This window comes from Lepidochelys kempii, chromosome 3 (assembly GCF_965140285.1).
Source record: "Lepidochelys kempii isolate rLepKem1 chromosome 3, rLepKem1.hap1, whole genome shotgun sequence".
NCBI lineage: Eukaryota > Metazoa > Chordata > Testudines > Cheloniidae > Lepidochelys > Lepidochelys kempii.
Window position 1 is genome coordinate 131,519,549 of NC_136382.1, and position 15,905 is coordinate 131,535,453.

At 38.1% G+C, this 15,905-nt stretch overlaps 1 protein-coding gene across 2 annotated transcripts in view; it reads right to left on the reverse strand.

Annotated features, from left to right (window-relative positions):
* The window catches only part of GALNT2 (polypeptide N-acetylgalactosaminyltransferase 2), a 154,116-nt gene that overhangs the window by 38,127 nt on the left and 100,084 nt on the right, over positions 1–15,905 (reverse strand). For both annotated transcript variants that reach the window (XM_073338037.1, XM_073338038.1), the window contains exons 4-7: positions 10,760–10,858; positions 10,596–10,663; positions 9,679–9,744; positions 6,538–6,659 (exon numbers count right to left, since the gene is read on the reverse strand). In XM_073338037.1, coding sequence (XP_073194138.1) covers positions 6,538–6,659; positions 9,679–9,744; positions 10,596–10,663; positions 10,760–10,858 — 355 coding nt within the window. The remainder of the gene's footprint in view (positions 1–6,537; positions 6,660–9,678; positions 9,745–10,595; positions 10,664–10,759; positions 10,859–15,905) is intronic.

Here is a 15,905-nt window from a genome sequence, read left to right on the forward strand (position 1 = left end):
GGTCTCCAATAAAGGAGAGGAGATCTATTTTGATTAATCTATAATACAGTAAGCACTCATGTTAAATAAGGTACAAAGCTAAATCTCTTAATTATGCTTTTAATTGTATTTATGAGGTTAGTTTTAATGTAAAGTAATAGGGTATATAACTTCTGTAATGGGTTCAACACCCTACACTTTGCACCTCTAATTGGTTATTAATCATTTTGTCCTTTGCACTACTGAACTTTTGCAAGAATATTATAATTGCACATATTGAAAGTGATTGCTGTAAAGTATTCTCTCCTCTGGTTAATCAATTTAAATATGCCAAGTCATGAAAGGTATCACCTTGTTTTATCTTCATTTAATCTTAAATTGCTAACTCCCTAATGATCTCAGTATAGCCACTGCAAGTTATTACAAGTACCTATAATCTTGTGAAATACTGAGTATTTTACAGGAGTCAGGTCATCTTACCTTCAGTGAGCAGGTTGTCTGAAATTTACAGCCTACTAAATTTGTCAAAGGAGGATCTAATTGGGTCTGTAGTTAAAATTCAAGCTAAGGGTCCTAACCAATATCATTTCAGTTGTGGCACATAGGCCAAGTATGACCCTTCATCGAAGACTTTAAACCTTGAACACTGTGTTGCATCCATAGTAGAGAGACAACTAATGAAATAATTAGTTTAGTCTCGGTTAGAAAAACCCAGACACACAAATCAAGCTTGAGACACAGGACAGGCCAGAAAAGGCAAAATATAAGCTTTTTTGCTCCCCTACCTTTTATATATCCACTTGCTCCGAGCTAATCCTAGATATAAACTGCACAGACAAAGACTGGCGCTAAATGATCCCTTTTGTGCTCTCAAAATAAGCAGTCAATTTTCCACCCAGTTCAAGTATGCTAGATCTTAACTATTCCATTAATTTATACGAATGGGTTACACAAAAAACAAAAAAATGAAACCCCCCAGAAAGTAAGACGTTTGAACAAAAAAAAAAAACCAACCAAAAACAAAACAAGTTGTTGTTTTACTTTGGTAAAAATATTTCCAAATACTGAGATAGCGGTAGGGGAAACATCCTTGTTTAAAAGTAAGTGCGGAGGGAGCAGCCTCACAATGGGAACGCAGACACATTGCAGCCTATCTGCTTGTTTTTATAGTACAACCAGCACTGGATGTCCATGTATAGCAACCAATTCTACACTAAATACTGCTCAGTATCTAAGCCCATCTCTGAGAGAACCTTTCTGGGTTGCAATTTCTAAAATAATTCTGCTTGGCACAGCTGAGTGGCAGTAAAAGATGCTCAAACCACCTTTGCAGCTCTGCAATATGGGACTGTTACACCAGGAGGGGATTGCCAGAACACAGCAGAGTTCCAGCCATGCCTTCCATGTCAGAGGTGGGTGTAATGGAGTAGGTGGCAGCTTGCTGACTATATATCCATCTGATTCCCACATGCCAGGAATTCTAGTCCGGTCCATTTCACTTTGATACCCATACACTTGTACAGTGGTTTTCAAACTTTTGTACTGGTGACCCCTTTCACACAGCAAGCCTCTGAGTGTGACCCCCCTTATAAATTAAAAACACTTTTTAATATATTTAACACCATTATAAATGCTGGATGAAAAGCATGGTTTGGGGTGGAAGCTGACCGCTCACGACCCCCCACGTAATAACCTTGCGACCCCCTGAGGGGTCCTGATCCCCAGTTTGAGAACCCCTGCACTAGTATCACAATGTTTATACAAAACCTTTATAAAGCTTTTATATTTTTTTTTTAAAATATCCCACAAACTAAATCGTAGGTTCAAACTGCCAGACAGTAGCTCTCTAATACTGCATTACTCTCCAGTTTTTTTAAATGATTATATCATCCCTGGTTTTCCTCATGACGTAAAGCAATAGATGCTTTTTTTTTTTTTTTTGAGGGGGAGGGGCTACAAAATGGACAGAGCATTTATGTATTCTTAATATTAATTCTTGCACCATGCTAATAAAACTGTTAATGCAGATAAAGTGTTAACTGATATTCAGGCTTCAGTATATAGGGGGTACAGGACCATCCACTGAAAAGATTAAATTCAGTGGCTCCCCTGAAATGGCCATTAATTAAACTGCATTTGTTATGCGAAAAGATACTTAATTTGCATTGCTGAAATCCTATAGGAAGTCTGATGTGCATTTTGAAAATCAGAACAAAGGCTAAGTGAAAATCTTGTTACATTTTTTAGTCTGCTGCTTCTGTTCTGTAGGTTTTCCACTATACTTTGCAACGGCATATAGAACTGAAAAGGTGTGTGTGTTTTGTGGTGACGTTGAAGGGAAATGAAGTGTGAACACAGTACGAGTCTCTAGATTCTGGAAATTCAAAGTAATACAGTATTTCATTTTAATATTTGGTAGAGAAGTAATACAGGCTTTACAGATTTGGTGCATCATATACTTTATTGAAACCATCAGGAAGTATTTTCAGAATTCTAAATATTTTGCTTTTTTAAAATTCTAGAGGATTTCAAATGGTTTCACAAAGATTAAGCTTCACAATACTACAAGGATCTACTGATAACCTCATTTTGCTGTTGTGCGAACAAAGTTTAAGAGACTCACTGAAAGTCACGAGAAATTTGAGAGACGGGGAAATAAAACCAGTCTCACTCAGTCACAATGCCATCTTCTCTTCCTCCAAACCTCGTTTTAAATAAATAAGATTATCAAGTAAGAGTGATGATCAAAGTTTACACAGTCTACAGTTAGGCTGTGATAGCAGAGATCATGAATTAAACTGTCCCCAGATATGCATGCCACCCTTGTTTATAGAACAAATATAGGAAACAGAAAATGCCAAATAGAAAGGACGTAATATCTAGGCTTGTGAAGAACATGGGAGCTATCTGTATTATTTTTATTAATATTGTTTATTAGATTATCATTAAGTTTGTTACCTGGTTTCAAAGGATTAGCTCCTACAGGAGCTCACTTCACAGCAGAGATCAGAGTACGGCTTTACATCAATCAGTCTGCAATTCCTAACAGATAATGCAAACAATCATCTGCATTGAAGCCTATCCTTGACTTCCCCCCCAGTAAGGTGCATAAGCCGGTTTGGCCAGTTTCAGGAGTCCCACGTCAGACAAAAACTTTGGAGGGGCATAAAAAGAGGACCATAGAACAGGAAGAGAATCTGCAGGGAAGCAGATGGAACCCCTGTCAATAGAAGCAGGAGTACCTGGGATAAGCTGGACTTCGCTAGGCTTTGAGGGAATGCTAAGCTGTAGGTAAGACAACATGCATGTAGGCCTTTTGTTGCTTTAACCCTTTTCTCTGATTGCTATGTTCCTATGTGTAAAACTTTGTTTTGAAAAAGCTGCTTTGAGTCACTGTTTACACCTACTGGCCACTGCTCCTTATGGGAAGGCTCTTGCAGGTGCTAAACCCAATTGGGCCTGTTCAGGAATCATACAAGTAAACTGGGATGCTGCAGCTCAGCAACCCAGTCTGAGTGGGAGACTCATGGAATTCCACTCCCAGACAGAAGGCAGGGGCCCAATGTCTGAGGGTCGTACGCTGGAGAGATCTGTGAGGGGAAACTGTGACAATGCTGTTACAGCATGAGAATCATGTAAACTGATTCAATTAAACCCCCACACTAAGATATTTGTACTGTGCTCTGCTAAAACTGCTCTCCTTCCTCCCCCCGCCCCCCAACCATCCCATTAGATGTTTTCATCAACTTTTATAGTGTATTTAATCTTTGTAAAAACCAATGACCACTGAGCAGCACTGGAAATAGAAGATCTCTACCTACCTACAAAGCTGGTATTGCAAGGGCAGCAGCAGTGCAGGCTTTCCACACTGCCCTATTAAATGTGTCCCAACCATGACCTGAAGAAGTCATCTCTAGGCCTAAAACAGGTGAGTTTTCACATCCATTCCGCTTTTAGGCTCAGAATAAAAAAAGTGCCAATTAATGCCAAACTACATATTGTTTGCACTGTGAGCAAGTCTGAGATCAACACATAAGTTAACCAAGAGCCATCACGTACTGTATATGAATTGTTTCCAGGCCTTACCAACCTGAGCAGGCATAAAACCTGGAAGCGGTGAGCTCCATTATCATAACCTCCAGTCATCTAGTCAGGGAGTCTTGCCTTTCTTTCTGAAAGGGCAGGATATATCATACTCTAACTTCTCCCCAATGGAGAAACCTGAAGTCCATCCCATTCATAAATGGGTTTATATGGTGGGTTGCCTATAATAGTAGGGGACCGGATTTAACAATCCAGGAGACCAGTCCTATGTTCATTGAACAATATATGAAATCAACCAGGTTACAATGCAAAAAGTGAAACTAATACATCAAATAGAGAACCATTCAGGATTTCAGATATGATTAGTTCATATATGTTTCTGCTTCTCAGGGAGGTATTTGTTATATGATAATGGTGAGGAAACAAGTTTAAGTGGATTTAATCACTTCTATCCTGCTGGAGATAGCTGACACATGGAGCAAAATGCATCAGATCCTTCTTCCGAGTAAATCACTTTATAGTGCTCCATTATCCTGTCAGAACTTCAGAATAAAAGGTACCATATTCTGTTTTAATGAAGGGGTTAAATGAAATTTCCTACCTCCCAATTTAACTTCCTAAAACCAGTCAAGTGTAGCCCGAAGAGTGCATAATGGCACTGTACTAGCACAGAAACCAGAAACAAACAAGCCCGGGGGAAAAAATATTTGCCCTCTATAAAGAGCTGTACTGGCTCAGAACTTCCTGACAGGTTTCAGAGTAGCAGCCATGTTAGTCTGTATTCGCAAAAAGAAAGGAGGACTTGTGGCATCTTAGAGACTAACAGATTTATTTGAGCATAAGCATCTGATGAAGTGAGCTGTAGCTCACGAAAGCTTATGCTCAAATAAATTGGTTAGTCTCTAAGGTGCCACAAGTCCTCCTTTTCTTTTTGAGTTTACTTCCTATATCCCAGTAAGGAGAGGCTTCAGCCCAGCTGGGCTAGTGGGCTTCAAAAGAGTTTACTTCTCCCTAACTTTTTTGTATTGGCATAACAAGATCGTAAGCTCAGGGCTTCCCACAAAACATTTATTATTTTCCTTTCCCTTGCTCCTTCTGAAATTCTCTACAGAACTGCTTGCTAGTTTGGGGGTTTTCTGCTCCCTTTTGACATAGGAGAAACCATTCTAGCACTACAGAACCAGAGGGATAGATGGAACCTCAGCTAAGGGGGCTTTGATACACGGCACTTTAAGCAAGTGCTAAGAAATATCAGCACTGACGTGATGTATTTAGCCACAGGCACTCTAGGCGCTAATTAGTTACTCTCGTACTGTCAAAGTTTGACTTGGTTGAAGTTAACAATTGGAAATAGAACCCTAATCACACTGTGAATGAGCATGGGCTATATGAGGTACAGCATCTCTGAAAACATCAACTAGCTACAAGGTACCACAGAATTAAACAGCGGAAAGTACCAAAAATAGAAATTGGTAGCTCCCACTGCCTGTTGGTAATAAGAAGAACTATAATCCATCTGTTCTGAATTGGAGCACTGATGGCATAGACTAATTCTTTTGTGAGACTGGGGTAGAGGAATATGGCATTAATAAGACAAAGTATCTAATGGAAACTGTTTTAAAGACGAAGGCTGCATTATTTATTATTGTATTCATAGTTTGGTACATTATAAACTGATTTTTGGATGTGATTTCGTCTGAAGCTCCAGACAGCAGTGTGCTTCAGCCACCCTGGGCTCGGGTTTGATCAATTCAGCTACTGATGCAGGCCTATGTAATTTTAAAACAAGAGTTTCGCTGTTTTCATCCCCTCCACTCCCCACTCCACTATGTAGAAAGAGGGAATTAGAGTAGGGTCATTGTGAGAGGAAACATTTGTGGAATAGGTAAATTAAAAGGGCATTTTAATGAGAAGTGGGGGGAAAAAGATGAAAGGTAGGCAATTTGCTTTTTGCAGTTTTCTTCAATGCTTCCTGGGGCAACGCTTGGACCAGCTTCTACTTATACAGAATTTTGAGAAATTAAAGATGTTGCTTGCTTACCAAGCAACAAGTAAAAAAAATACAGTTAACACATGGAGTACGTGTGTACTCTTAACCAATCTTACCAACAGCTTTCCACAGACATAAATTAGTTTTGAGTACATAGCCCAACTTTTCCCATTACCAATCTGAATATCCTCAACACCACACAGGAATAAACAGTCACATAAATGGAGTTGCACTGGGGTGATGAGAATTATATCTAGCTTTACAGTTTCTTAAAAAAAAGTTACAAAGAAAAGTCATTGAGGAACCAAGAAGCATGTTTCAATTGCTTAGAAAAATTAGAAAGAGTATTTACAGATTAAGCTCCACTGTTTAGATTAAATGACCAAGACGTGGGCTTTCATCAGCGAACACTCATGTCATCTCTTTCCTCTCACTTCAAAGAGAAAACAATCTTTTTATATATGCATAAAATTAAGGCAGTATAAATCATTTTATAACCAGGTAAGCATACACCTTAAACTAACCTCAGCTACTCTCTCCAGAAGAGGTTCCAGCCAGTGCTCATTGCATTCACAGTGACTGTCCAGGAATGTCAGTACTTTAGCCTGTGCTGCATCTGCCCCTCTGACACGGGAGCGCATCAAGCCTGTGGGGGAAAAATTTAAATAAGTCATCACAGGAGGAAGAATTTCAACAGTAAACAGACAATAACTCAGTGCTCTAAAATGTAATTCCAGTCAGCCTGTTAACAAGCCTAGCTATAAAACCAGCTGTTAGTGTAGATTTAGTGAAACGATGAGAGGATAAAATGACCAAAAGTGACGAATTTCCAATCTGTTAAGGGCTGGTCTACAGTTTTTGTATTTAATTATTTTGATTAGGTGTGATTTTCTACCAAAATAGCTATACCAGTGCAACCCCTAGTGCAGAGGTAGTAATACTAGTATAAACAGTGCTTTGACAGTATCTTATTCCTCTTTCCTTACAGCAATAACTATACTGGTATAAGTATCTTTACACCTGCATAACTCCATCCACACTAGAAGCTTGTACTGCTTTAATCTATATTGGTATAGTTAAGTGGTATAACTTGCATACTTAGACAAGCCCTAACTTTCCCATGAACTTGCTGTAGTGGCCCCTGTCCCAGGCAGTTGCAGATTTGCAAAAAGGGACACCATTGCCAAAACTCTCCCCTTCCCTTTTATCTCAAGACTCCTTGAGCACACTTTCTGCTCCTCCCTCTTGGATTGCTTCTAGTCTGGCATCTCGCCCTCTCAACTACATCAAAACTGTTCACAAAACTAGGACTTTTTATTCCATGTTTACGTGTCTTCTCCATTTCCAATCCTCTATTTCTTGGGCTTCTGTGAGACTGTCTTCTCTGGTGGTTCTCCTAATTGGCTGACCACTCCAAAGTAACTTTTGGCAAACACACTTCTCCCTTTCCCCCAGTGTATGTCCCTGGGAGATTTACCCTGGGTTCCCTCCTTTTTACCCTCTCCTCTACCATTGCTAACTGAGTGATCATCTCTGTTCCTATGGTCTCTTACCACATCTATGCAGACAACTCAGATCTACCTCTCCGCCCTCAACTTCTCTTCATCTGTCTCATCTCTCAATCAATGTCTCACCTCTTACTTAAATTAAAACATAGTAAATACTGAACTCCCTAATTTACCACAATCCATTGTTTTCACTGTTGTTCAAGATTACAACCCTGGGATTATATCTTTAACTCCCTACTTTCCTTCTCTACTTATACTCCAGTTCCCATCAAATCTTGTTGCTTCTCCATCTATAAAATGTTCTAAAATGCACCCTTCCTCTCCATCCTCACTGCCAAAAGCCTCATTCAAAAGCATAACTGTCATATGGAATACTGCATTCCCAACTTATCTTTCCCTTCCTTCAGTCTGACATTCAGCAGCTAATGAAGTCCCTTTCATGGTGTCTTTCTACATGAAGTTTAAACACCTCATCCTCACTTAAGGCTCTACCCTCCTTACATTTCATCTAATTTTTCCCCCTACCTCGCCCTCTGTGCTCTGACCACCATCACCCCTTGTTCCTTCCTTTGTCTCCTTCCCACTCTACCTACATACCTTACTTTTTGTTTTTAATTAATTGCGCCCTCCATGTAGAACATCCCACTGGGGCACCAACTATCTTCTTTCTTCTCTTTCAAGTCCCTTTTCCCAAAATACAACCTTTGGATTTTGCTTGCATTAACTTCCACTCCCAAGATTCCTTCTCTACTCTCTTGCACTATGCCTGAAAAATATCAGGCTTTCCAATTTGCTTACTATGACTCCTTTTTAACTCATACTCTCATTTTCCTACCTTTTGCCTTTGTCCATCTTCATGTTCTGCTTTTCTAATTTCTTATGTGACACTTCATTTCTCTTATTTTTGCTCCTCTTAAGTTTTAATGTTCAGATCAATAAGGTATCAATTTAGTATAATACTTATTTGCTTTCTATATTTGTTTTCTACATAATAACAACACATGCTTTTGATAACAACAAAACGTTAAAATGTTTTCAATGCATTGTTTTTTGTTCATATTGTTCTTTGTAAATTTGTATATGGCTGTACGTTTAGGGGAAAAAATCTTAATAAAAACAGACTGCTTGTTCTTCAGGGCAGGAATCATACCTAATCTCTCTAAAACACCATGCAAAATGAATCCACTCTCATAACTGTTCATAAATAGTTTTTTCTGGGACATGCATTATTAGTAAAAGATTAGTAAAAGCCAAATTATGCCTTCAGTTACACTTGTGCAATCCTGCTCTCTAGATGTATGAGCCAGAAAGAATTTAGCTCTCCCTCTCTACAGTACTGTGAAGAGTTAAAAACACTTGAAAATGTTTGTTATCACACTAAGATCTCAACTTTAAATCAGTATTCCAGTGACAATTATCTTGTTCTTTTTTACTTTAAATGCAGTTACGATCTGAAAAATGACACCCCCTTACTCAATAGATTCCAGTGAGTGTTCTAAGTCATCAATGCTTTTTTCCCCTCCCAAAGTATTGCTTACAAGCAAAGTCCAAACAATATATTGAAGCAGTGAACACTCAGCATAATGGAAATTCTTGTGCAAAGTATACCTTTCATTATACAGTGCCAAGAGGTTTCACGTGTGTCAATCTCTTATAATTAAACATCCAATAATTCTGGCTGCCCCAGAGGCAAGACTGGCAGCCTAGTAGGCAAATATTTATAAACATGAATAAGGACATATCTGATAGTTCACTCTCAGCTATAGTAGCTGTCAACCTCACAAAAGTTACATCAACAAACAGCTGTAGGACAGTCTCCCATGTCTAAGGTTTTAAACCCCATATTCAAAAAACTGCTGTCTGAAGGGCTCCTATGCTGTGAAGCGAGAGACTAGTGTGCAATGTCAATGGGAAGGATAGCAAGACAGAGGAAAGAAGTGCCTGAATCAGACTGGAAAGTTACCTTATTGACACACCTAAACATTACTTTTTTTGGTTGCACTAGTAATCCACGTATACTTTTTTGCACAAAGAGATACAGAATACATAGCACATATTTTAAAAAAAAATATTTCAAGTTCACTGTTCTCCAAGGTAGTTACTTTTTGTTTTTAGGCCTACGTTTTCCCCTCCCCAAAGTAATTTCACAAAACGCACCTTCTCGACGATCATTTCGAAGGACCCGCACTTTCTCAATTTTCCCCAACAGAGCACCATCCTCAGCTAGGTGAGACATGAATTAAATAAATGACATGCAACTTGACATAATCATTAAAATAAATCAGAAAATTAGCTGTTTCACCAATGAAAAGCAAAAAATTAAAGTTTCAAAATATTTACATTTTAACATACTTATAAATCAATAAAACGGCAAAATGAATCTCTCGTCTCGTCACAAATAGGTGAAAAATTATTCAACTGAAAAACTGAGCTTGTCTTAAGTTTTCCCAATATTTCTGATGTGATGAACTTCTAATGTGCTACAAAATGTATGTTCCTGTAAATTAAAGGTATCCTGCCACCTTTATTTTAGGCGCAACTTTTACGTTTTGTAGAAATAGGCTTTTACAAGATATATTCATAAAAATTAACTTATTTTTCTTTAAACATTTTTTAAAAAGGTATTACGTCTCTGCGGTGTTTACAACCCAAACTTTGCAGCATCCGGCTAATATATCTGAACTCGCCAGTGAAATGAAGTAGACGCTGACTTGTAAACAGAATTTATACTGATTGGCCTAATTTTATTGTCCAAGCTTAGTGAAAAGTGAGTTATATTTCTATTTCTTAGTAGCAGTATGAATTGTTGAAGTGTCAGCCCCCTTTTAAAGCAGTGATATCAAATGGCTGGTGCAAATACCAGAAGTTTATAATAAAAACATTTATACTATGGCAAGCTCTTTCTCCTGTTTGATCTGCACCCAGCAAGAACTACATACTGCATGTTTCTTCATAGTTAAATGGCAATGACAATGAATCTGACAAAACTAAGATCAAATACTGAACCTGAAACTCCGAACTCCAAGTCACATGAATAAGGATATTGAAGGCTCAGGCCCGACGATAGTACTTACGATCATTGCTGTAGTCATCCACCAGTATGATTTCTTTGATAAGATGTGATGGGCTCTTTTTAAGCACACTGAAAAAAGAGAAGTCAGATAACTAATTAGGGATCACCTTCCATATTATAGTTATGGGAGTGGCTTGCAGGGCAACAGGATCTCTCTCTGTATACCTGACAACAGTTCGAAGTAAAGCAGATCTGGCCTCGTTGTGGAAGGTGATCACTACACTAGTGGATGGCAGGTCTATCCGCCATTGTTTCCGTTGACACCTAAAGACAAAAAACCCTGTAATTTAAACTCATAGTACTCACATTGCAAAGAGCTCCATTATGAAGCTGTTACCAATACAGTTAATGGATGTCCTACAAGACATCTACCTTAAATATCCTTCAGAAGATTAAAAGACTTGGCTCTAGTGAGTAACATTAGAATAAAGTAATTTCCTCTTTCTGACAATTCTGGTAACTGCTCTAAGCAGAGTATTTTGTTTATAGTTCACAAAGTTATAACAGCTATGTGCTGGCCATTTTCAAGGACAAGGTAAGTCTCTCCAACCAGTGACAAAAGGGCTCAAATTTGATTTGCTATGAACCCACAGATAACCCTTTATTAAAAGTATTTACACAGTACTTTGTATTTCAGACTAATTTATTGAGGGACCATTTGAAAGCACGTGATTTTTACAGTTAATTAAATAACAGGGTTCAAGTGTTCACTTTTCTCTATCAAAATGCACACATCAATATATCTAGAGTTTTCAGGGATGCATAACATGTGTCTGACTCAAGTCTAGATGTATGTATATGCTATTACTATCAATGTTTGGTAAAAACTATGAATTGACATGCAAGAGCTGCTATGTACACTGTGCAACAGTAACAAGCAAGGCAGAGCAAGCAGATGGCAGAACAAGTTGGAGCTCTTTTGTCACTGGAGAGGTTTCAGCTGTTGCCTGAGTTTGGCCAGCAAGCAAACATTCTGACATTTAACTGTTTTGTTGCCTCATCACTTTAGCAGATGACATGGGAAAAGTGCTAAAAGTGAAATCCACTGGGAAGAGGGAAAACAGAAGATAGAGAAAGAAGAGAAAGAAAATGCAGAAATAATGATGGTCCTGAAGGTGAGCCTACTTTCCCAGTGAGTGATTGAATGCAACAATAAAGTACTGAATAAATAAATAATTAAAAGATGGGGCAAACTGATGTAGTACTCAATTTTCAAATGGGAATATTGCTTAAGCACAGCAGGAAACTGCTTTGAAATCTTCTTGTGAAGCTGCTGTATGCATACAAAATTTTACTCAAGTTGTGAGTTCTATTTTTTAAAAAAGCTGGTAATTAAAACTGGCATTTCAGACTACTGCTTGTGGAAACAACTTGACTGAAGAGCAGCATTAAGTAGGAATGTTTTATTGAGAAGTGACATTTTAACCCCTTAACCATATTTTTTAAACCCCCAACCATACACACACACACACATGCACACACTCACTCACTCTAGTTAGGCTAGATAAAAATTCAATACTATTTCCAAGAAATAAAGAGGAAGCACTTTCCCATAAAATATTTTTACCCAATAAGTAACTGAAAAACAAATTAAAGTTTTATCTGACCAAGTCTTCAATTTTCTTTTAAAGTGTTTGTTCCCTTGCAAAGGTGATGAGGCACTTTTCAGTTGAGCAGTTCATTTTGTACTACTAGCATTGCAATCCCTGCTAAATATAAGATTAAGTGGCAATTACATTTAAAAAGGGATAGACCAACATCTTTAAAACATAATTAGAAAATACCACTGATGATCTGGGTAGAACTTAGTCTGAGCCTAAGCTGAGCCTAATCTGAGCCTGAACTATAATATATTACAAATCTTTAAGTTCCTTGGTTCTGGGAAATCTGATTTTCTCTAATGCCGAATTCCAATATCAGAATTTAAGGGTGAACATATTCATTCCTCAAAGGTCTTTTTTTGCTGTATTTTACTTCAGTGCAATGGTGCTTTAAAAAGCTCTTTATAATACTTAGAACTTGGATAAATACATGTTATATAAATCCAAATATAAATAGCTAAGTAAACCTCTTAAACATGAGTGTTTAAAGGGCTGCACTCTGATTGTTTGAGACTGGTGCTCAATTTCATGCTCAATCCCCAACTTTCAACATCCAATTCCATGTACAGGTCTCCTAGGTGGCTGGCACTGTACTGACCTTGCTCACAAATACAATATTCTATGTAATTCTAAAAATCTATATTTTAGGATTCTAAAATTCAGAATTTGAAAAACAAGAGTAGCTGTGAAATGATATTTGTGCAAACACACACATAACATAATCCTTCTAAACAGTAATAATGGTAGGGTAGTCCATCTAACAACTAACTTTTCATCATCTCTAATAGGTGCAGAGTTTAATCTAGAAAAGACAAAATCCCAAAATGCTTAATCCCCCACAGGACCTATGAGAAATTAAGCTGCTTAAAAATCTCATTGGCAATACCTTTGAAAAATACTATCAATTATTGCATGTGTTCCCTTCCAAAGTTAACAGAGCAGGAGAAAGCTGCACTTTAGAAGAGATCCTATGGTATGCATCTCAAAAAGTCTGGGGAATTAAAAAAATGATCCTTGTCCACATATAATGATGTACACTAGTCTATCTTAGTGACTTCATTTCCTTTGATGTCCTTTTAATTACTATTAGAAGCTGAGTGTTTTAAAGTAGTGGTTCTCAACCTTTCCAGACTACTGTACCCCTTTCAGGAGTCTGATTTATCTTGCATATCCCAAGTTTCGCCTCACTTAAACTACTTGTTTACAAAACCAGACATACAAATACAAAAGGGTCACAAGCAAACTATTACTGAAAAATTGCTGACTCATTTTTACCATATAATTATGAAATAAATCAATTGGAATATAAATATTGTACTTACATTTCAGTGTATAGTATATATGGCAGTCTAAACAAGTCATGATCTGTATATTTTCGTTTTTACTGACTTGGCTAGAGCTTTTTTTGTAGCCTCTCGTAAAACTAGGCAAATATCTAGATGAGTTGATGTACCTCCTGGAAGACCTCCGCTTACCCCTGGTTGAGAACCACTGTTCTAAAGCACACAAATATGTAGGTTCGGGCAGCCATGACTAGCTACACCATCAGCTAAAGCAAGCTCAGCACATCAGACAAAACATTGCTTAGAATATACAATCAAATCCACTTTTAGGTAAGAATCTCATTTTTCTTCTTAAAATGTTAAAAAAAGAATCTGCCTGCATAAAAACATTCTCCACATCTGAGGACATGAGTCAATGATCTATACATAAAACTCGGCAAGTTATAAATATTTATGGAATAGAGAAGCAAGTGGCAGTGGCTAGAGCTGTGAAAGCTTCTGCCTTTCCTGCTTATAAAAGGCCCCATCTACACTACATAATTTTAGTGTTAACAACTCCAAATCCCTAGCACACCGATAGCATGACACATACATATACACACTAGTGCTTGCAATGGTACCCAAATATTCACAGAACAGTTGTGATTACACGTCAAGGCTATGCCCATCAAGGCTTGAAGGTCTACGCTGCCGCTGGGAACAAGCCATCCAGCCAGGCAGACAGATTTGCATTAGAGGGGCTTCAGGTAGCACAATTAAAATAGCAGCATGGATGCTGCTGCATCCTCAATGGCTCAGGCTGGTCACCTGAGCTCAAATCCAGGAGGTTGGGCGGGTCCAACTCAGGTATTTACCCCAAGCCTTCACTGGTGCAGCAATGTCCATTGCTATTTTTAGTGTGCACTAGCACAAGTCTGTCTGCCCAGGCTGGGAGGCTTGCTCCCAGCTGTAGATATGCTCTAATTGAGCTGTTATCCATCAAGATTTGCAGAGCCAGGTTTGGCTTCGTGACTCAATCTATTGGTGTTCATGGTCTGTAGAGTGACAGTGAAGTTGGATACCACATTAATGTCCATTGTGAGGTGAGAATACCATGCCCCTTTGTCCACTGCAGAGAAGTGGAGCATTACTAAAAAGGTATAACGCATGTTTTCACCCCCATCTAAACATCCACGCAGGATCCAGCCACAGCGATACACCAATGCTTGGATCACCAGGAAGTTGCAGCCTTCTCTGTTAAGGTATTGACTTAATGGAGTAAGCCCAGAATGGGCACCTGGATATTGTCTATAGCACCAGCACAGTTCAAAAAGTCCAACACTTCTTTGTCTATAGCACAGCACTTTTGAAAGCCAGGCTACCAATTTAAGTGCCCAATTTTTACACGTGTGTTTGACCATGGGGGGGGCAGTTCTCTTATTAAAATCCTATGTACATTTATATGCAAATTACACACAACTCTGGCTCTCAGCAGGTTGCCAGTGGGATTCGAGCATTACAAAAATTGTGTACCACTGCCCTAAACACTGTGAATGGTTGTACCAGTAGAGGCTCACAACACAGTCCCTTAAAGGTTCTGTATGCTGAAAATTAAATCTGCTGTCATGCATTTTATTTTTTGGCCCAAAGCAACTCAAATGGATTAGATATCCTAACATTACAACTAGTATTCCCAAAAAACAGCATTAACCTGCTTTTCTTTAGGATAAACTTATCTCACTTTAATGACCTTGAGTCTGTTCTATTTGCCAGTGAATCATGAAGTTAACATTCATAAAATGTAGTAGGATTTGAAAATGTGACATTTAACTTCATTTAGTTGTTGCACTTTTGCAAATGAGGAAATTTGAACTAGAATGCATCTTATGAAATGTCAAGTTATTTGATGCAGGGAAGCTTCTCGCCTTGAAAAGGGTAAGCTTGGGAATAAATTCACTCCTATTTTGAGGGAGAATCCAAGGCTCCAAATTTGATCTGAAAGAATTTGCCTCTTGTATATTTTAAATGTGACCTATTTATATTTCTCATTCTATATTCAAAAAGTACTGCAATTTTTGGAAGGATATTCTTTTCTTCATGCATAAAGTGTTTGAATTCCTGCTTTAAGTGCAAAACTCAACTCAGCCTTAACATGGAACCACAAACTGTTTGCAAAATAGGATGATACTGCAGTTGTGTTCAAGATGCACATCCTGCCACTCCACTGTCAGGAATTTTGTAAAAAGTTTTTTTTTTGTTGGACTTCCCTTAAAAATAAATAAAATAATAAATCTGATCAACAGCCAATTTTCCAACCATCTTTAACTAATACTAGAGCTGTGCTGGATAATCAATTCTTTATAAACCTATTTGGGCACAGTAAAGTGCTATAAATTAAAAGTGTCACGTCACTTCAAAGACTACTAAAAAGGATGCCATCAGAAGCAT